Source organism: Empidonax traillii, unplaced genomic scaffold, assembly GCF_003031625.1.
Source record: "Empidonax traillii isolate 1590-97213 ecotype Southwest subspecies unplaced genomic scaffold, ASM303162v1 scaffold205:size1172791, whole genome shotgun sequence".
Lineage (NCBI taxonomy): Eukaryota > Metazoa > Chordata > Aves > Passeriformes > Tyrannidae > Empidonax > Empidonax traillii.
In genome coordinates, this window is record NW_020955398.1 from 896,148 (window position 1) to 917,401 (window position 21,254).

At 45.3% G+C, this 21,254-nt stretch overlaps 1 protein-coding gene across 12 annotated transcripts in view; it reads left to right on the plus strand.

Annotated features, from left to right (window-relative positions):
* The window catches only part of SEC31A (SEC31 homolog A, COPII coat complex component), a 41,028-nt gene that overhangs the window by 18,270 nt on the left and 1,504 nt on the right, over positions 1 to 21,254 (plus strand). For 2 of the 12 annotated variants that reach the window (XM_027887244.1, XM_027887245.1), the window contains exons 16-28: positions 169 to 347; positions 1,954 to 2,080; positions 2,874 to 3,019; positions 4,801 to 4,974; positions 5,536 to 5,709; positions 8,224 to 8,316; positions 8,950 to 9,079; positions 10,085 to 10,441; positions 13,912 to 13,959; positions 15,435 to 15,493; positions 17,544 to 17,813; positions 18,206 to 18,325; positions 21,082 to 21,153. In XM_027887244.1, the coding sequence (XP_027743045.1) occupies positions 169 to 347; positions 1,954 to 2,080; positions 2,874 to 3,019; positions 4,801 to 4,974; positions 5,536 to 5,709; positions 8,224 to 8,316; positions 8,950 to 9,079; positions 10,085 to 10,441; positions 13,912 to 13,959; positions 15,435 to 15,493; positions 17,544 to 17,813; positions 18,206 to 18,325; positions 21,082 to 21,153 (1,949 nt within the window). The remainder of the gene's footprint in view (positions 1 to 168; positions 348 to 1,953; positions 2,081 to 2,873; positions 3,020 to 4,800; positions 4,975 to 5,535; positions 5,710 to 8,223; positions 8,317 to 8,949; positions 9,080 to 10,084; positions 10,442 to 13,911; positions 13,960 to 15,434; positions 15,494 to 17,543; positions 17,814 to 18,205; positions 18,326 to 21,081; positions 21,154 to 21,254) is intronic. The other 10 variants (XM_027887246.1, XM_027887256.1, XM_027887247.1 and 7 more) reach the window with 9 other exon arrangements.

Genomic DNA, 21,254 nt, shown 5'->3' on the forward strand with positions numbered 1-21,254 from the left:
GCTTGAGGCTGGCGATGAACTGGAGCATCCCTGTGAGCGCTGCCTGGAAGCAGGCTGGTTTGCGGGCAGCTTTGCGCAGTGTTGTACAGTCGGAATCAGAGTCATCTGTTTGCATCTTTAGGTGACTTCTGTGCCTCCATTTGAAAGTGCTTCCCTCTCTCTCTGCAGATGTGGACGGTTTGATCACGCAGGCCCTGCTGACGGGTGACTTCGGGAGCGCGGTGGATCTCTGCCTGCATGACAACCGCATGGCCGACGCCATCATCTTGGCCATCGCGGGCGGACAAGAGCTGCTTTCCAGGACACAGGAAAAGTACTTTGCTAAGATGCAGAGCAAAATTACCAGGGTGTGTTTTTTCACTTCAGAACTAACATGCTTTGTATGCCTTTGCCAACTCCCTTTTTCACCTTAAAAGTTTTCTTGACATTTTTTAGGTTTATTTCTGGGAGAAGTTAATAAGTATTCAAATCATCTCTAAGATCTCAGAGCAGAAAAGCTTCCATTGCTCTTTTTTAATGCATTGATAAGGAGGGAAGTCTTGCACACTACCTGGATATAAGTACACAAGAGTATTCTTCATCTCATCTCTAGTGTCTGAGTTTTATATACATTAATAGATTCTCACCAGTAGATAAATATCCTAATCAGGGCACATTTCAGTCTGTTATTTTGGCACATTTTTTATGAGTCGCACATGACCCATGCTCAGGGCCAGGCAGCATTATGTAGATATCTGCCTGTGGTCAGACTTAACAGATTTTGCTGATGCTTTGTTTCATTGCCTGCACAGAAGAGAGCAAAGTGTGCCCCGGGTAGATCAATCACCCTTTGTCTAGGAGAGAGTGTGTTATGACCAGCTGGTTATTGTTATTTTCAGCTTTTTGCATTGCTAGGGATTGCTGATGCTGCTCATTCAAGTTTTTCTTCTTTGTTACTGACATGAGAAACTAGCAATAGGAAGGTGAAACAGAAGTGGCTTTAAAAGCACACCAAAAACTGCTCTGCTAATACTGGACAAATGAAAAAAAAGGAAGATCTCAAAATTAATAAGACTCGGCCAGATTTCTTCCCCTACCCCCAGCTACTGCCTCTGGCCTGATCACAGAAAGGAGAATTTGTAGTGTGTGAGAAATTTCTTCTTCTTCACTGTAGTTAATCCTTTGGGGAAAGGATTGGAGAGCTGACCAGTTATCTATGCCTGTGCTAACAAGCAAGCATTGACCTTGTAGTTAGGATCTTGCATTTGTTGTTTAGGTGTGGGTTTTTTTCTGGTCCCAAACTGCACACTTACTCCTTGTTCAGCAGTTTTTGAGCTTGAAATCTTGGCATGACAAGGGCTTTGTTCACTGAAGAGCAGCTCAGCTGCCAAGTCTGTCTTTTGTCGGAAGTAAAATAGCTGGAGGCAGAGTTTGAGAAGAAAGAAACTGGAATTTTTTTTCTGAGGACTTGTGGACAGGCAGCCTGTGTGTGGGTGAAGGGCAGGGACATTACAGCCAGCTCAGGTGATACTGCTGCCACTTTGCTGCTTCCTTTACACAGCCTTTTTAACTTGGCCTCAGGTCAGCCTGAGCCCAAGAGCTTAAAGCCGAATGAAACAATTTGACAAACAAAACTCATACCCCTTCCTGGGCATTGTGTGGAAGACTTACAGCTAAATGCTTAGTATGTTATCTTTGCCAAACCTGCTGAAAACCATTTTCAGCAATCACAGTTTGTGGAGATTTGTGCACATTTTGTAGCAAGAATAATTGTCTTCTTTGTTATCTAAGCTTATTTTGTTGATTTATTTTCTTTTATTTTTCACTGTGCAGCTGTTGAACTGCAGTGCAGTATCTGTTGTGACCCTGGATTCAGTGGGGACCAGTACACTTGAACAGATACAAATTATACTGTAGGTTATACAAAGGAAATCCTACCAAGATGTTAACTGTGTCTCTCTCCTCCCGGTCTAGCTCATCACTGCAGTGGTAACAAAGAACTGGAAAGAGATTGTGCAATCTTGTGATCTGCAGAACTGGAGAGAGGCTTTGGCTGCTGTGCTCACTTATGCCAGGCCAGATGAGTTTGCAGCCCTTTGTGGTAAGCACAATTACAGGCTGGATGTCATTTATTCCACTTACAGCAAAACCATGCTTTGCCAGGGTTGTTTTCCTTCCCCCTATACTGCTGTAATGCCTCGCTAGCTTCTTTCATGGGTCAAAGGACCAGTCTTGGAGTGTTTATGGATGGGGCACAAAGAAAAATATTTCAAGGAAGCACTTCACTCTTCTTTCTCAAGATCAGTTTTGACTTCTGTAAGGAGTCCTCTTTCCCAAGCAGTGAGCATGCCTGTCCTTGTGTGCTCTGTGGCAGACAGCTGGCTGGGTTTAACCCTCAGGGAAGTTATATTGCCAGTAGCTGTGAGCCTGACACCCCTGTGTCCCTCAGCCACGGTGTCTGGGGAGGTGTACGACTGCCTTCAGCACTCATCAGCCTAGAGCAGTACCATGGCTTTGCTCACAGTTCCTTGGCTGGTTGCACACTCAGGTCACACTCCTGAAATGAGAGACTGCACAAGTGGGTGGTGGAGGGGAGAATTGAACCCTGGCCTCTTGTCCTTTATCATGTCAGCAGATGGACTGTCCCCTCTACTGTGGCTCATGTTTGCAGTCATTTGAGAGGTTCTTGATGCCTTGACATTAACTGCCTCTGAAGTGCCCTGGACTCCCATGAGATAATCTGTGCTGGACATTGGAGTGTGTCGTTACCAGCAGAGCCCAGAGGCAATATCCTTTCTCACTGTGCTGAGCACAGACACGACAGCCACTGTAGGCTTCCCCAGCTTCAGCAGTGATGGGGAGGGATCACTGAAGTGATTTTGTATTCCGTCTAGATCTCCTGGGCAGCAGGCTGGAGAATGAAGGGGACAGCATTCTGCAGACACAAGCTTGTCTCTGTTACATTTGTGCTGGCAACGTGGATAAACTTGTTGCTTGTTGGACCAAAGTTCAGGACGGAAGCAGCCCCTTGTCCCTTCAGGTTGGTAATTATCTCAAGAACGATATTGGAAGTAACACACTGCAGTCATTTGGCGCTTACATCAAATGATCTAGTGTAGAGCTTTGCTGTCTGATAGCTGGATGTACATCAGGATGCAAGCCTTTTCCTTCTGGAATGGCATAATGCATAAATATCATACTGGAAAATGTACAGTTGTGAAGCACAATGGCCCCTGTTCTTACTCTGTCTTTGGGTAGTTGTGCTACAACACTTCTTGTGTAAAAGAGTAATCATAGAACTTGAGTGTTTTGGTAAAGAAGAGTCTTTGAATGCTTGCATCTTTGGCAGCTAGGGAATACTTGGACACTTCTAGTTTTGGATGTTCAGGTGAAGAAATATAAAGCATTAGAGTTAAATCGAGAGAGAAAACTGTTGGAAGGCTCTCCATAGGGTTTTCTCCAGGGGTTTGCACATATACAAGCACATTTCCAGCAGTGAAATGTATTGCATATAGCAAATATCTTGGGGGAATAAGATTGAGTGAAATGAAGCAATTATGGAATAATTTATTTTATAGTACAATCTTAATTTCTTCCATCTGTTCAGGGCCTTTGAAGGACCAGTTCTAGAAAGTACTTAAAGTAACATTACTTGGCAGCACTGTGAGTCTCTTGTTTAGTTAATTGAAGGAACTGGAGTGTATGAGTTTAGCTTTGCACCAATAACTCTCTCCAGTTTTGAATTATCAAAATTACTTGAATTTGAGAGCTTTCTTTACAGATTTACCTTCAGTTTGAATTTGCATTTTAATTGCAAGGCTTTGCTCTCTTGGACACTAAAATTAAAAAATATTGTTGGAGTTATGATTAGGCTGCTTGTTTACTCTGATGTGGAATTCATAGAAAACTGTCAGAAGCTGTTGATTATCTTGATTTATTTTTGGGTTTTTTTTCCTTTTTTGAAGGGCTGATTTGTTGAGAAAAGCAAATGTTTTATCAAGCAGTAAGAAAACAATCCTTGTTAGTAATGTATGGTTGAAATTCTGTGTTTGGTACACTCGTTAAATCTGCTGTAAGATATTAAAAAGGGATTGAATGTTAATATTGGCAAATTAATATTTGTAGTATCTCTCAATATAAATACAGTGAGAGTAAGAAAATCGTGAGAACTGACCAGAAAACATTCCTGTAATTTAGGACTGGAAGGAAACCCAACCAAGGCCAGCTCTGGTGTTTGGAGATGTGCAAGGAAGGCAAGATATGGAGTATTCCTGGTGAATATCAGGAAAACCATTTTTGCTAAAGCAACCAGAAAGCAATGGACAACTCTCCCAAGGGAGTTATTAGATCCTTTTAAGATGGTTAAGAACTGACTTACTAAAACACCATAAATGAATGTGCAGCCGCACAGCACTGTTGTTGGTGACAGGCGTGATGTTTCCTGACAGCTCTCATGCTGTCACCAGATAATTTTATGAAAGCATCCTTTTGGTTGGCATGCTCAGTGCTGATAGGTCCCTGAAGTTCTTTTTAATAAAACCAGTTCTTTTGGGTTTGAATTCTGCTGGCTATGCTGTTAGAAACTACTTGGTGCGTGGTTGCTGTTCTGTTATCTCACCTGGTTGCAAAGCTGTGCCCTTGGTGCAGCTGTGGCTGATGGGGAAACCTGCACTTGGCTTGTGCTTCTCACTGGGTGAGAGGGGTTTTCCAAGGCTGCCCTGAGGAACAGCCATCCATGACAGCTGGACTTGACAACTGTCACTAGTTAGTTGTTCACTTTGTTGTTCTCACTTGTTGTGTTCTTTTCTCCTGATCTTTCAGGATTTAATAGAGAAAGTCGTAATCCTGCGCAAAGCTGTGCAGCTCACCCAGGCTGTGGACCCTAATGCTGTGGGGGCCCTTCTGGCCGATAAGATGAGCCAGTATGCTAACCTCCTGGCTGCTCAGGGAAGCCTGGCTGCAGCTCTGACCTTCCTCCCTGCAAACACCAACCAGGTATGGGGCCTTCAGGCTCTTCACTCTCTCTCTCTGTAAACAGGTTCACTTTGAGCAAAGGTTGTCTCTGCATGATGCAGTCAGCCATCAGGACCTGCCATTTGACATGCACCTCAGGATGTGACAGTCAGGCTATTTCCCCTCTCCCTTTGTTGATCTTGCTGAGCTGACAGAAACACACAGCCACCTTCTGTTCCTTCTTCGTTTCACACCCTTGTCTTTGCAGCCAGTGACTGCCAGAGGGTGCTCCTCCTGCAAGCCAGACACTGTGAATGAAATGTATGCCTTGATACTTGGTTATTTTCTTTTGACTTCTCATTTTCCATCAGCTGACATTTGTAGACAGGGTGGTTTGGGAAGGAGGCAGGCACAGGTAAGGCAGTCCCAATTGGCCCCATGTCTCATGCATGGTCATGATCGTGCCTCAGTCCGATCTCAGAAGCAGAGCAGGCTTCTGAGAGAGCTCATCAGTCAGTGGGTGGCCAGTCAGCCTCTTGGTGTGATGCACTGGGTGACAGGCAGTGCAGTTAACCTTCCTTCACTGTCCTGCTCTGATTGCAGCCAAACATCGTGCAGCTACGGGACAGGCTTTGCAGAGCCCAAGGGGAGCTCCCAGTTGGACAGGATGGCCTCAAGGGACCATATGAGAGAGAGCCTGTGCCCAAAGGACGAGCTGGCCCTGTGGCTGGAAGGATGCAGACACCCCAGGCTCCAGCCCAGCAGTATTACCAGCAGGTAAAAGGGGTTTTGGCAGTAAGGGAGGGACATGGTGTTTAAATTCTTGAGAGTAATGGATATAATAATTCTTTCCCTTTCTTTTGATCTGAGGCTGTATGACATATACCTCCCAAGAGCCATGCGGTAAAGGTCACTGGTGCTGCCTTTCAGTCAATACAGATACCTCTTTTATTCCTTATCTGGAAGCATCCATTAAACACCTTGTCAAGTTTCTCACTGCTTCTGAAGATTTGGTGTTTTCCCCCTTTGTTTGAACGTGTGCTTCAGTGCCAAGAATAGCTGCATGGGAGAGCACTCTGGGAGAGCAGGAGTTCTCTGTGCTTCCTCTCGTAATCCCTGATGTCCCATCCCTGCAGGCCACGGGGCTTGCTCATGCTGCTCACCAGACTCTTCTGGGGCTGATTACTCCCACCCCCAGCCCTGATGTTGACTGTGGAAGCAGCTGAGCGGTGGCAGTAGCAAACTGAGGGCATGTTTCAGCAGCTGTGGGTACAGCCTGCTGTGAAAACACCTTCTCAAATGGGCATAAGGGGGCACAGGCAGGTGAGAAAGCAGGTGGCTTAACTTCCTGGACTGAGAGTGAGCTGTGCTAAAAGAAAGACCTGGTAAGTATGAGATGAATAATGGAGCTGTGCAGGAGGAAGAGGAGAAATGGGGGAGGCAAATGCCCTGGTTTTATCTCTAACCTGAGGACAAAAATGCAACAGAACTCACAGGCCATCACTGAGCAGCCCTGGCTGTGTGCATGCTTGAAAAGCATTACCAAGTATCTAATCCCTCAGTACAGCACTGCAGCTGTGGGTGTTCTCCGGATGCAGAGGAGACTGGCAGAAGCAGCAGTGCTGCCCTCAAGCATTACCTGCCAGAAAAATGGGGCAGGAAGGAAAAAGGCCTGAAAGGTTTAGGGGGGAACTGGGAGTTCTTGATGTCAACAACGTGTGCCTCTGCCTTCTTTCCAGGGTGTTAGCAAGGTAGATTTCAGAAGGGATAAAGCCTTTATCCAAGATTACCTTGCTAACACCATTGCATATGATTTGAAATGCATAATCATCAATAATCAACTCTACTGTTCTGTCTGTGTCTTTGGCCTCCCTCCTTGTAACCAATGAGTTGTCTTGAGAAGTGATTGTGTGATTCCTGTTTGGCTGTGGGGAATAGCAGCTTACCTCTACATGGCAAGACCTTAGCAATGCTTTTTTTAAACCAGAGTTCCCTCTTTCTCCTACTGTTTCAGGAATGTCTCAAACTATTATTTCAGCAAGCCCTGCTCAATAATAAAAGTCTGGGTTTATCACAACTCCTTGAGCACAGAGTTATCTCCCTGTGTTCTTGGGTTTTCAGGGAGTCCATGCTCAGCAGGAAGGGCTTGAAGAGGACAGGTGTCATGTGAGAAAGGTGCCCAGCAGTATGCTGATGAACCAGAACGGAGAAAAATTACATGTTTGAGTCTTAGGATGCTTATTTTGACTTCATTTTGAGAAAGTGTGTACGAAGGGCTTGTTTAAGCTTAAGGCAGCCTTTGTTTCATTGCTGTCCCAAATAGGAACACGTACTTAAAACTTGGAATCCTTTCAGCATAGGTTTTTTTAAGCCTCTTTTTCATCTGGATAAACCAGGCATGAAAGGAAGTGAAAAAGTCTTTTAGATTACTTCAATGATGAATTATGCAGACACTAACAGTGGTTGTTGTACAGCTGACTGCACCATTAGCCTAGCACTGTGTGGAGTTATAGACACGTAGCCTGAAGCCAGCTGAGCCAGTCAGGGCTGCAGGGTCACAGCTTTCCCTCTGCCTGTGCTCACATGGGGTGTTGAACTCCTGAACCCTGGCCATGTGTCCCACTGTTGGGCAGCACTCCCACTCCTTGCTCAGGGATGTCACAGGCATAGGAGGTTAATGGCTTCTGTCTTATCAGAAAGGTAGAAGTGGTCATATGGAATTGAAGGGCTTTGGAGTGGCAAAGAAGGAAGACAGGAAAGGAGCTATGGGAGACTGACTGGGAAGCAATTACCGTAAAGATGTGTATCTGTGCATGTGCAAGAGGTGAATAACAGATTTTAACCTTTTGTAATTCATCTTGAGCTCAATTTAAACAGAATTCTTTTGTATGAGGCAGTATGTTTGAATTTAACATGGAACTTGGGACTTGCAGCCATGGTTAGTGATGCTTGGTGTCATGGACTAATGGCAGGGGTTGGGGGGGGCTTCTGCCATAGGAAAGTGTCATGAAACAGGGAGACCTGGCTTACCGGCACGTATAACACTGCACTTGCTCCACAGCCAATTGTAGCTGCAACTCCACTGTGCTTCGTTTTCACTCTGCAATTCACTTCGGCTCCAGTGCACAGTGATTTTGTCTGTCTTGAATGCATTTTTCCTTCTTCCTCTTGAGATTTTATGGCTGTTACAAGTGCCAGCATGCAAACCTTCTTGCATCTTGTTTTGTGAAACCCTTTAGACTTTTTTTATTGTTTTGTTTTCCATGATTGGTATTTCTTTGTTCGATTCAGGTTAGAATTGCCCCTACTGTCACTACCTGGAGTAACAAAACTCCTACTGCCCTTCCCAGCCATCCTCCTGCAGGCTGTCCCTCTGACACACAGGTATAACCTTCATTATTCCTCTCTGAGCCCCTGCTCCACCCCAGTATGTCCTCTGATGTAGTCTATGTGCTTGACATGATCCAGTACAGATAGACAGAAGGAGCAGCTTCTATGTGCGCTCTGGTTTTACTCCTCTGCATCTCATTACATTTTTTTTTTTCACCAACACCCAGATGAGTGGCTCTGGAAAGCCTTGAGTGGGAACTCAGTGTGATCTGAGCCTCCCCACCCCTTGCTCCTCACTGGAATATTTGAAGTTTGATATTTTTCCTTTCTCCCCCTTTCCATGAAAATCAGAAGCTTCAGAGTTAATGTTTGATTAGTTGAAAGATGGCAGGGTGCTCTCAAACTGCCTGAATAACAGGCAGCGCTAGCAGGGACCTCTTCCTTGTGCAGGAAGGTGTGTGCTGCTCTGCTTGCTGCTGAATTCACTGCACATACAGGCTGTGCTTTCAGTGTTAGGCTGGGCACCCTAGGGCACTGGGCTGGTTGGAGGCCTTTGCCCCTGTGCTGGTGGCTCTTCCAGGGAATGTGGTTGATCATTTTGTTACAGTTCTGCTTCAGCACTGCATTAATGTTGCTGACTAAATCCTGTCTCTCCCAACCATTATTCCTGAAATCTTTTTGCTACAGGGAGACAACCCACCTCCTCCAGGGTTTATCATGCCAGGTGCCGTTAACCCCAACATGCCGCCGCAGCAAGGCACATCTTCCAATTACAGCATGTTCTCGCAAACAGGGACACGGCCAACATACCCACAGAGTAAGTAACAGCAGCTTCCCCCTCTCTCCCTCCCACTCAGGTGGGTCAGCCACATTTAGCTGAGGATAACCAGTCCCTTGCTTGTGGTTGGGAATGTTCAGACCAAGACGGTCCCACATTTCTTGTGGGGTGGGGAAAAAAGGGCTCTCGAGACAACACCTGAGGGTTATCATTTCATGGTGGGGTTCAGACATTAGACACCCTCTGTCAAACACTGTCTCCTCTGCTGAGAAGGTGTCTACCCACAGCTCTTAGACTCGTTCCTCAGCTGGCCCTTCCCAAGGATGTGCTGGGGTCAGAAACTCCAAAGCCTGAGTCCTGGAAAAGAGGCAGAGGCTTGATGAAGAACACAACTCATCTGTGTGCATCACATTCTCGTTGTGATTCCATGAAGATGGGAAAAGGGAATGAGGAAATGAGGGCAGTACTGGAATTGAGTGAGGAGGGGGGCAGAGCACTGACACTTAAGGCAGAAACTAAAAATACGGATGTGAGGGAGGAAAAATTAGTATAGATGAGGAGGGCAGATAGTGAAATTTGGCTGCAGGGCCCACAGTGAAAAGCTGTGAGCTTATGCTCACTTCCAGAATGTTGTTCATTTCCTTGGCCTAGGATTTCCCATTGTGCAAATCTGGGACAGGGTTTTTCCTTCCCTGAGAGACACTGTGAGGATTGCAGTGGTCCAGAAGAACAGCAGTGTCCATGTGCCCAGCCCCACCCCGGGTGGCATGGTGGCTCTGGGCCAAAGAGTGTGTGTGGGAGAACAAGAGTCCTTACAGTCGAGGCATCCTTTCTATGCCTTCCTGTTCCCAGTAGCAGGCTGGGGTTTTAAGCAGTCCTGCAAGTGCAGGCAGAATTGTGGGAGCTAGGATTTGGCTGGGCAGGGAAGTGGTTTGAGGGGGTAGGGGCATGAAGAGAGTGAGGTAAAAAAGGAAGCAGAGACAGATGAAACTTGCTCCTCTGTTACGAACTCACTGACTGAATGTTTTCTCTCCCTGTTTGTAGCTTATCAGGCCACACAGCAGTACTCCTCTGGAACAGGGGGACCAGCTCTCTATCAGCCTCAGCAGCCTATCGCTGTCCCTGCTTCAGCCTCTTACCCGAACCCTGCCCCTAACACTGCCCCTCCCTACCTGCCCTCTGCCGCTGCCCACTCCATGCCCTCCCCGCTGTACCCTGGGCAGCCTCAGCCCTCCTCAACAAGCCTGAATCCTGTCTCTTCCTTCCCTGTTCCTCCTTCTGGCACATCCTTTCAGCATGGCAGGCCAGGACCTCCAGCAACTTCTGTGGCTTATGCATTACCTACTGGACCAACAGGTACTCTGCCTGCAACCAGTGACCTTCCTGCATCCCAGAGAACAGGTCTGCGCTTGGACAGGGGGGCAGGCAGGGTGGGAGGGGAGGGGTTTGGTCTTCACTTACTCACTCAGTTCAATATGTGCCTCTTCCTTGTGAATGCTCTTTACAAAGGTTGCTTTTGCTTAGAGATCAGTTCAAAGCATTTCTAAAGCACGTCATCATCCCTGTGCAACTGGCAGTGGCACGGCTGCATTGCTGCAGTGTGAGCAGTCGTCTTTCTCTTGCAAGTCAGACCTTGCCATGGTCACAGAGCTTTTTGTCTTGCCCAAGACGGGAGGCTACAGCAGTCTTGTTATGAGGCTGTCATAGGCCGTGGATGAATAGTGGCACAGCTTTAACCTTGTGAGGCTGGCATCAAAACCTGCTCTGTGACTGGAGAGCAGAATACAAAAACGAGCAAGTTTTTCCTAATGGCTGCAGACAAGATGATCCCAATTCTCCTCGCACAATGATTTTGGAAATTTGATTTGTCCCTGTGTCCCTGGTTTTTGAGCAGCCTTTCAAGCCCAAGATTGGCAGCATATTTAATTCAAACAGCATTTCCTGTGGCATCAGCTCACTTCCATTAGTTTGTTCTGAACCACTTAGTGTGATGGGATTTACTGTAGCTGTGAATGCCTTAAAAGATAATCAGAAGTGATTTAGAAATGCTTTTACGTGTCTCTTTCTTGGATGTCAATTAAAAGCATGTGTGTGTGGCTGGCACTTAAGAGCATGTTTGAGCATGCTTGGTGAGAGAGCACTCGCTGAGGTGGGGGCTTCATGTCTGCTCATGACTGCCTGGATGTCGCTGTTTGCTGTGGAACAGTGACCTCGCTTGCAGTAATGAACTCAGCAGCCTGTGAAACAGCAGCTTCTCATACATCAGACAGTGCAGGAAGTAGGAACAGTCCTTTTCTAAACTTGGTCATAAACACACTACACATCTAGGTGCTCCAGCTGAAGTGTCAAGGACCAGATCTGGGAAACATGGAGTGGAGGGAATATTAGGAAAGATATGAGAAGTGTTTTGGAGATGACAGCTTTGCTGACAGAGCCTAATAAGCCCACTGTGATTCCACCTCTTATTTAAAATAAGAGTGAGGGGTGAGGCAGTGCAGAAAAGGCACTTTGCCTTTGTCTTGGCAACATGAGTCCTATGAGTAGGTGCTCCTGGCATCCTTCAGGCTGGCAGCTCACACTTCTCATGGCGTTGCCTTCACACACGCCCTCGTGTTTTGGGGAGAAACGGTCTTTTGCTCTGTTAAAAAATAGGACTGGTGTAGGGCTGCCAGAGTTGCAAGGGGAGAAAAGGCCTTTTCCCTCCACGGCACTGCCAGATTTGGTGCCTTCTCTGTTCTTATGGATGCTGTACTGTGACCTCTCCCAACGCCATGTTACAGGGCATGTCAAACTTGAATCTCTAAGCCAGAGGAATTATTAAATTGGACAGAGAAAGATGTATTGGACATCAGGGTTTCTGGGCCTGGGATGTTAAGCAGCACATTATAATGCAGACAGCATAGCTTCTGCACCTCCAAATAAATGCCGGGAACAAGAAAATTTTTCTGTCTTACCATTTTACTGCTCACTGGCAGGCACCACAGATCTACAACTTTCTAAGTTTCTTGCAGTAAAGTGACATAGTCTGTGTAGTGTGCTCAGAATGAAGCTCTATAGTCTGGATAATAGAAATTAGGAACATTAATGACAATACCCCAATACAAAGTTGATATGTAAAGTGGCATAATCCACACGGACTTTAGTCTAACACATCCTATGTCATTTTAATGTAAGAGGAATTAAAGCAGTCCTTATCCACATTGCCTGGCCAGATTTCCTTTCAAAGTTAAAAGTTGCTCATACTAGGCTTTTTATAAAACCTTCTGAGACCTATCAATGCTGCTTATGTTTCTCCCAGCAGCTGTGGTGGGAAGGTAGCCCATATAAAGGGGGGGTTTATATGGGGGTAGCCCATATAAAGGCTCAGGAACCCAAACTTGGGCATCATATCTGCTTTCTGGCAAACAGCAGCCTTAGGCTGAAATGCAGAGGTGGACTCCAGGGTGTGGTGAGGTGCTAAGGCCAGGATGCCTCATGAATGTGGGCACAGAAGTGCTGCCTGCAGCTGGAGAACTATGGAAAAAAGATCAAGGGTGTCCGAAGAGCACACTCCGTTCTCTTCCAGTGTTTAGATTACACGTTTCAAAAAGCATACAAACAAGAAGGAAAAAAAAAAAACCTTGTTTTTTAAGTGCAGAAATGACAGTGTTCATGCTTAATATGCTTTACCACTGACATATCTTCTGAGCAACTGCATTTTTTAGCAAAGGATGCCTTGGCATGAGATTCTGCAGAACCACAGAAATCTGCAGCTAGATCTCACCTGTAACCCCATGTCCTACTGCACAGCATACAGTGATGCTGATCTTGGCATTGAAGTGGTGTGCTTTTGTGTGTGGTGATAATCTAATCTGTAAATGTGACTCATTTAAAGGGAGGGGTATAGGAGGAAGGAAAAAGATCTCAAATCTGAAGTCTTGAAAAGCACCTGACCTTTGAACTAGCTTGGATTCAAAGATGCACTTAAACAGTTCTATATATATCTTCTCATTTTTTGAAATGCACATAACATCAGTATGTTAAGCTGTGCTTGGAGCTTCAGTGAGCAAGAAAAGCCCACATTTAACTTCATTTTCAACCTCTCTCACTTTTTTGTGACAGATCTTTGAACCTGCTTTCAAGGGTGTTTTAATTTTCACCATCTTGAATCCTGTTAGAAAATGTGATAGGCCAATTCTTAGCTTAAGTAAGGGTTTGCACTAAAACTATAAGCACATTACACCAACCCCAGGGACAGGAGTTATCTCATCCCTAAAGTTTCTTTTCTTTTTGAAATGGTGAAGACTTTATTGGCTGTGTTTGTCATTTGGATTTATTGCTCAGTCTGAGCAGGAAACGTGTCACTTTGTGTGAGTGTAAAGCTGCTGTGTGAACATACTTTTATTGCTGGGCTTTATGCAGTTGAGAGTGTGCCTTGATTTGAGAAAATACTTGGATATCCACCTGAAAGTCAAGTGCTTTAAGCATCTCTTGAAAAGCTTTCTGGAACAGTAAAACAAAGTCGAGAAGATTGCTGCTAAGAGTAATGGTCTGTTGGCTGCACTGGAATAGAAAATGAGAACAAGAGAAATGAGAAAATGAGCCAGAACTCTACAAAATTTGTTAAAAGAACTAGAAACGCTGACTTACTGCATGGAAAGAGCTACAGGCTTGTTTCTGGGGAAGGTGGACAGAAGCAATTCCATGGGGTGGTTTGAACAAATGTTCAAATGAACAAATATTACAAATTGACATTTTAATCAGTTTAGGTGTTTTTTCTCCTGACTTCTCATGCTCATTGAAACTAAATTGCTAATCAAAAATTTTGACCAATCGTTTTATTATTTTTGAAGAAAATCTTTTTTTTAGTTCTCTTTGCATTTTATCTGCAGAAAACCTACCAGCTCAAGACCAGGCCTCTCCCTTCGCAGGTGACCTAGGTACCACCTAACCTGAAAATAATTACAGCCACTACGTGAAATAAATTGAACAGACATCAATTATGCATATATTCTTCAGAGAACATTAAGTGTGATGCTGTTTGCCAATTAATCAAATCAATTTTTAATTCCTTAATTAAAACAAATAACAACATATCTGGAATTTTTAACCACAGAAACAAATTCTGGTTTTCCTTTTTTAAAGCAAATTATTCCAGGAAATTAACAGTGGTAGCAGTCTGGGATATGTTCTTAATGTGTTACCCCTATCAGCACTGCAGCAGTTAGACTCCCTGTATCTGAAATACCATGGGGTTTTCTGGATAGGGAGGAATAGAGGAGCCCTGGGGGCACATGGCTGCCAGGAGATGGCACTGCCATTTAAAGAGAAAACAGGTGTGAAAGGGGTTCTAAACTGTTTTTCATTTGACCCTTGAACATACTCTGTATGTGGAACTTGTTAAACAGAAGATTGGGAGCAAATTCTGCAGTGACATTAAGCTGTGCTGTGTAAGGTTGAATTCATCATCTGCTAAGTGAAAAACACTGTGGTGAAAAAGTCCATTGAGCAGGGATTTGGTTTTGTTGGCTTTTTGTGGCTTTGTGCAATAAATCCTGATTACTCGGTGAGGCCATGGTAATGCTGGGATGTGATGCTGTGGTCCCGATTACCTGTGGTCTGTGATGAGATCGGGAGCTGCTTCTAATGCACTAATGTGGGCTTTGGTGTGTAAATCTTGCAGCTGCACAGAGCCTGGGAGATCACAAGATTTGGTACGGAGCAACACCCCAGACTTGGAGTGAATCTGCTCGGACATCCTCTGTGCTTCTTCCAGTTTCAAACAAGTTGCTCTTGGTGCAGAAAGCTAGATCTTTTTCACCTTGCTCAAGCAGCTCTGCTCTGATTTTGGGATACAAAGCACCCAAAAACATGCTGTAGCTGGCATGGGAAACCTGGGGGTTTGGTTCTTTTGTGTTTCCAAGGTGGCTGGGTGAATCTGGCCTGAAATGTTTACCTCTTACACCTCTTCTTTCTGTGTGATGTTGCTGGGGAACATGTCTCTACTGCCATGTATAAATGTCATGTATAAGCTCTCTTCACATATACAGTCTGTGTAGCAGAGCTGTGTTTTGGGCATGGTAGGCCCTTTTCAAGGGGCATATCTGCTCAAAGCCTTTTTTTTTTTTCCTGCAAATAAGAAAAAGCTAATAATTAAGTTATTAACTTGAGAACAGTTTGTTAAGATCCCAAGCATGCACAGTGGGTGCAGAGCCCAAAGGGTCTGATGGCAGGGATACTGGGGGGCTTGGCTGGCACAGGAGCTGTTCTAGCCCTCAGGGAAGGGCAGGAGAGGGCAGGCTCTGCCAAGGCCCTGCCAGTAGAGCCGTGGCAGGGAGCTGGCCCAGATGAACTCAAGAAGGCATCACTACCCTCCTCCAAGGTACTTACACTCTCTGCTTTCTTTCTGTTCCAGGACCTCAGAATGGCTGGAATGACCCTCCCACCCTGAACAGAGCTGCCAAGAAGAAGAAGGTACTCTAAAAAATAGTGCCTCAACACAACTGAGTGCTAGTCACTTGAAAAGCAGTAATTTTAAGCTGCTCCTGGGCACCTTGTTGGCAGGAAAAGGAAAGAGAAGGGTTAGCAAATGAAAGCTTCACCTCCATGAGCAGAAATGGCTTTTATGAATCTCCAATATGCATTACCTCACTCAAAATATTCAAACCTATGAAAGAGATAGAGTTTTTTTGCTAAAGTTGTGGTTGTTAATAACAACATTGATCTTGGTTTGAAGGAAATGCTTCTCAATGTTTTCATCTGCAGTAAAGCAGCTGAATTTTGCAGGAGATGATACTTAGGCAAAATTATGAGGCTGTGCAAGTTGTTATAGATTATTGACTTTGCTGGAGCTGAAAGCAGTTTATCCTGATTAAGGGTCTGACCCTGAGAGATCTGTTGAAAGTAAGACAATTTTCATGATGGAGATAATGTAGTTTTGTAAAACGGATTTAGATTGCAGCAGGGCAGAATAACTGGGGACATTTGGCACAGAGCAGAGTGAGCCTTTTCCTCCCCTGGTGCTGCTGTAGTCTGGAGTATCTCCACAGCAGTCAGTGCCTTCCACTGTTCTCTGACCCTGGTGCATTTGGGAAGCAAGAGTTTAGTCTAGAGCATGTAAAGTGTGGGGAGAACAAAAAAAACTTAAAGCAGGCAAGGTGAGGTCTGAGTGAAGGTGAAGGCAGAAGTCTCCCTTACCCTTTAGGGTTTGGTCTCTGCAGTTCAAGATTAAGAAGCTTTGGGAGGCTGGATCGAGGACACTTTGTGTGCTCCTAATGGCCCCAGTGCTGGGACGTTTGTCCCACAGCAGCCTTCATGCTGCCTTTGGGGCTTCAGGCTCTGAAGGAGAAGGAAGAAAAGTTGTCAGAGAGAGTAACTGCCGGACCTGAGAGCTCAAGAAGCAGCCTTCTGCAAACAGGGTTTTTGTTACTGCTGTCTGTGTGTGTGTGTGTGTGTGTCACAACCAGAATTCCTGCCATAGCTAAGGCTTGAGGGTTGGCTCCCTTCTAAATGAGGAGTCATGCTTGTTCCCTGTTGGGTATTTAACAAATCTGTCAGTCGTGTTTGTTTCCCTTCTGTCCACTGTCTGAAGGGTGGTTTAGGATATTACAAAATGACTCACCACATGGACTATTATAAAATAGAAATGTCTGGCATTTCAAGCCATAATTTTCAGCTGTTTTCTTCCTAACTAAGAACTTATTCACCACTCAAAAGTTTATTGCTGTGATTAATTGCATTTATAACTGACTTGGGTGCTGGATTGGGAATATTTTTTTTGCTGTCCCAAACCACTAGCTTAATTCTAGCATCACTCGTTGAGGGTTCTATGATCTTTCCTTGTTTCCATGAGCACCCCAAGAAATGTGCACATTCCCATGGAAGCCCTTTCTTTTGTTTGGATTCCTATACGATGCATAGCAGAGGCCAGTAGCTCATTTTGTTGTTTCTTCCCTCTACCAAATGTTTCTGAAACGCCCCCTGTGTAAAGACTGGCAGATGCTTAGGGATGAATCTGAAATGCACCCATAATCTGTCTTAGCACAAACCTGTGTGCCAGAAGCTTGAAAGGCTTTCAGAAGCTTTACTGGAGCATATTGCTAACTGTGACCTACGTACTGCATGGACAAAAATACACCCTTGGAAGTGAGACACAAAAATCTAAATATAATGACCCAATAGTAAGAATAGATGTAGGTGTGGGATAGTTTTCTAATAGTGCTGGTCTGCAAACCTCTGATTTGTGCCTTTGGCAAAGGGAGAGTGACTCTGATCTGAGGTGGCTGCACCCAGTTCTTGTGGCCAGGGGTAGTCTGGGCTGCCTCAAGGCACTTGTTACTGTGCAACCAGAGGAATGGGTTTGTTTAGGCAGAGTGAAATCTTGTTATTTCTGTATCCAGAGCTCTCAATTACTGTGTGGTGGGAAGTCTGTAAGAGCTGGGCCTTGTGCTCTGCCGGCAGCGGCCACAACAACATAAATGCACTGTTTGCTGGTTTTGTTTTTGGTGGGGTTTTTTTTCCCTAGGTCCCTGATAACTTCCTGCCCCCGGTTCCCATCACTTCCCCCATCATGAACCCGCTGGCGGATCCACAGTCTCAGATGCAGCAGGCTCCAGCTCCAGCACCTCCCACCGGTGCCCCCAGCTTCCAGCCTCCGCACCTGCCGGCTGGGCCACTGCTGCAGGGTGGCTACTCACCTGCTTCCCAGCCCCTGGGGCCATCCATCCTGCCACCTGCTGCTTCCAAACCCAGCACAGAGGGGGCCCCTGGAGCCCCAATCGGCAACGCCATCCAGGTAACAGCCCCAGCAGTGCATGGCTTTGGTTTGTCCATCAGCAGAGCCTAGCAGGCTGGGATCCTGGTGGCCAGGCATTTCCTGTACCTGCAAAGTGTACTGTGGAGTTTTAGTCACTAGCTGTGCACCATGCTGGTGTTTTGCTGCTGTAATCTCCACCTGGATCCCACCTTTTGGAAGTTAATACTACAGTCAGTATGGGCCTGCTTCCTTCTGCAGGTTCACAGCTTCCCAGAGGGAGCAACAGCAGGTGCTGATAATGTCACCTCCACACACCCACAGGGAAGAAACAGGAATTGTGCCAAGCTAACTAATGATGCCGCTTGGTTTAGTCAAAAACAACATGTGCGCACAGTGACCTGGAAAAGCCTCACCTGTTCTCTGTTTCTTAGCATGTGCAGGCACTGCCAACAGAGAAGATTACCAAGAAGCCCATCCCTGAGGAGCACCTTATTCTGAAGACAACGTTTGAGGCTCTTATCCAGAGGTGCCTGCTGTCTGCCTCCGACCCGGTAGGTCACTGTACTGCTTTGTGTGGGTGAATGTGCTGGTACCTGTAGCACAGGTGGCCATCACAGCCTCTCTCTGAACTGTCTAAAGGCTGCTTTGAGCAACCCCAAGCAATGTGTAGGAAAGCCATATTTACATGGGATGTGGAAATCTGAGGTCAAAGCACAGTCCAGCTGCCCAAGCCCTTTGACTCTGGTCCTTGCAGCCCTCAGCATGGGCAGCCCTGTTTATGGGCAGGGAATTAACCCATTGCAGCCCCCTACGCTGCTCTCTTCAAGGGAGGAGGGTTGGAATTGGTTACAGTTAAGGTTTTGGTGTTGATAATTAAAAAATTAATTCTAAAACCTTCAGAGAGAACTGTCTTTCTGTCAAGTGATCCCTGTGGAGGCATGCCCTATACATTTGCTTAACTGCTTCTTATAATTCAGAGCAGGAAGCAGCTGGTATTATGCCAGGTCTTAGCCGAGGCTCACATACGTGAGTACATGCCTCAGAGTTTGATCTGTGATTTGTGATTTCTGATAACAAACTCATTTCAAAAGGAAAAAACTACTCATTTCAAAAGGAAAAAACTACTAGCAGGGAAGTGGAAGGTTAACAACTTTAACACAACCACTGGAGCTGGATAGGAAAAACATTTCCTGTGCCAGCCAGCACTTTGTAAATGAGCCATCCCTCTCAGAGCTTCTCATATACTTCTGATGGTCAGTAAATAACATGCCACCCCAAAGCCCAGATGCTGACTGTTCAGCTCGTGCCTGCCACAGGCTAAAAGGTGGTGCTGGTGCTGTGCAGAGGGCTTTGTGTACTAAATGTGCTTGGTTAGCAGCACAGACTCATGTTCCTGTTATGAAGACTGGGAGCTGAGCTGTCTGATGGCTCTGTGGCAGTGGCTCTGGGGGTATATTGGGCATTTGGTATCACCTCTGCCTTCAGTCTGCTCTGTGGTTTCAGGTGTCTCTGTAGTTTTGACTTGGCATTCGCACGTTTGTACTCCTCCTTTCCCCTGTGGGTCTCAGTCCAGCAGTTTCATCATGGGCTCACCCACACACTCCTTTTACAGAAGCTTTCTGACGCCACAGGACAGACCTCAAGGTTCATTCAGTTGCTCTAACCCCTTTCTTTAAAGCTTAGAGTACATATATATATATGTATATACATATATATATAGTGTATACTGCACACTTTGACCTTTTGTTCTTCTGAGTGCCCCTTCTCCCAGACAAAGAAGGCAAAAGCATTCTGCTCACATCTGCACCTAGGGATTGCTTTTCTGCTCTGCCAACACATTTTGCTTGCTTCTTGTTAAATCCTTCTGATTTCCTTAGGCAGAGCAAGTGTTTCAGCACACAGAGATGAGATGCCACCCTGGCTGTACACATCAGTTATTGTCAGAGCAAATGCAGGCACTACTCATTACATTCGGAAGGAGAAAATGGCAACAGGAAGCAGAGAGTGAGGAGGATAACCAGTTTGCACTTCCATCTCATTTCTTTGGCTGAAGAAATGTCTTCTTGTTTACTAGACACAATTTATTCTTCTTTGTCCTAGCTGACCATCTGTAAAATGAAAATAGTGTGTTCTCCTGTTTGCAGGTTTTGAAACAAATGCTCTGAAGTCATGTATCTGAGAGTGTGCCAGGCCAAAAGAACCAGCCAGTTTATCTGCTTTTCTTGGGGTACTTTTTCCTTACCTATCTCAGTTCCTTGACAGCACAACTGGTGCTGAGGAGTTTTCCACACATAGTACAAGACCCGTGTGCCATGTTCTCCTTTATGTCCTCTGCCATCTGAACAGCTTTTCCTAATTTCTAGCACAGCAGGCAGCCATCAGCCTGTGTTCACCCTTGAGCCAGAGCATTCCCATCGGCTTTGTTATTTTCTCTCTGGGCAATATTTAATCCAGAGAAATGTTTCCAGTTGACAGGGAAAATGGCACTATCCTAAGTGAAGATGGATTGATGTGCATACTGATTTAAGTGGAAGTTCCATTACTCTTGTGCACGGATGCCATTTTAGTGGCTGTTGGCCACCAGCTCTTTTGTGCTTCTGCAATTTATGCTTTTTTATGCTCCTGATGCATCGGGTGGAATATACTAGGATTATTTTAAGAACCTTGGGTGGCAAAATTATTCCAGGTACATCCGTTGGGTGGATGTCATGGAAGCACAAAGGATCTGTAAGGACATTTTGGTTAAGGCTGTTAGTTTTTCTGTCGACACTAAAAACTTACAGACAAACTCCCAGCTTTACTAATCACATGAGGAAAAATATAATTAGGATTTGCCATAAATGATGACTGAGTTGTACTTACTTAGATTCGAGTATCTGCATGTGGCCTTAAGCTCTCACTGACGTTGCTGGATACATGATTCCAGTAAGAACTTTATCCAGTTATAATGCTTTGCCTGTGAACCATAGAAAAAAAATTGTGCTGCAGCTCAGAATTCTGTCACTTTTGTATCACCTAAACCAGTGGGTTTTGCAAATGACCAGTGGCTTTTGGGGTGCACCTCTATGGTTTGCTGTTCTCTGCAGCAAACCAGGTCAGTTACATATGGAGAACTACAGCCATATCACATGGTCTTTCCTAGCAAAATCCAGGGAGAAAAGTACAGAACAAAGAATTCAAATGATGTGTTAGGAAAATGTTGTTGAGGAAGGAATTCGATGTGCTTCATGGACCTCTTCACAGCTATCTCAGATCAGTATGGTGTTCTTAAAATCACTGTGTTTTAATGTCTTTATTTCTTTTGCAGCAAACCAAGAGGAAACTGGATGATGCAAATAAACGCCTGGAGTTTCTATATGACAAACTTAGGGAACAGACAGTAAGTTCTGGTTTACTTCCCCCACCCCCCAGTCAAACATTGCCAATGACTTCAGTGCTGGTGTGGACCCCTCTGCAGTACGTGGCAGATGCTTGTTCTTT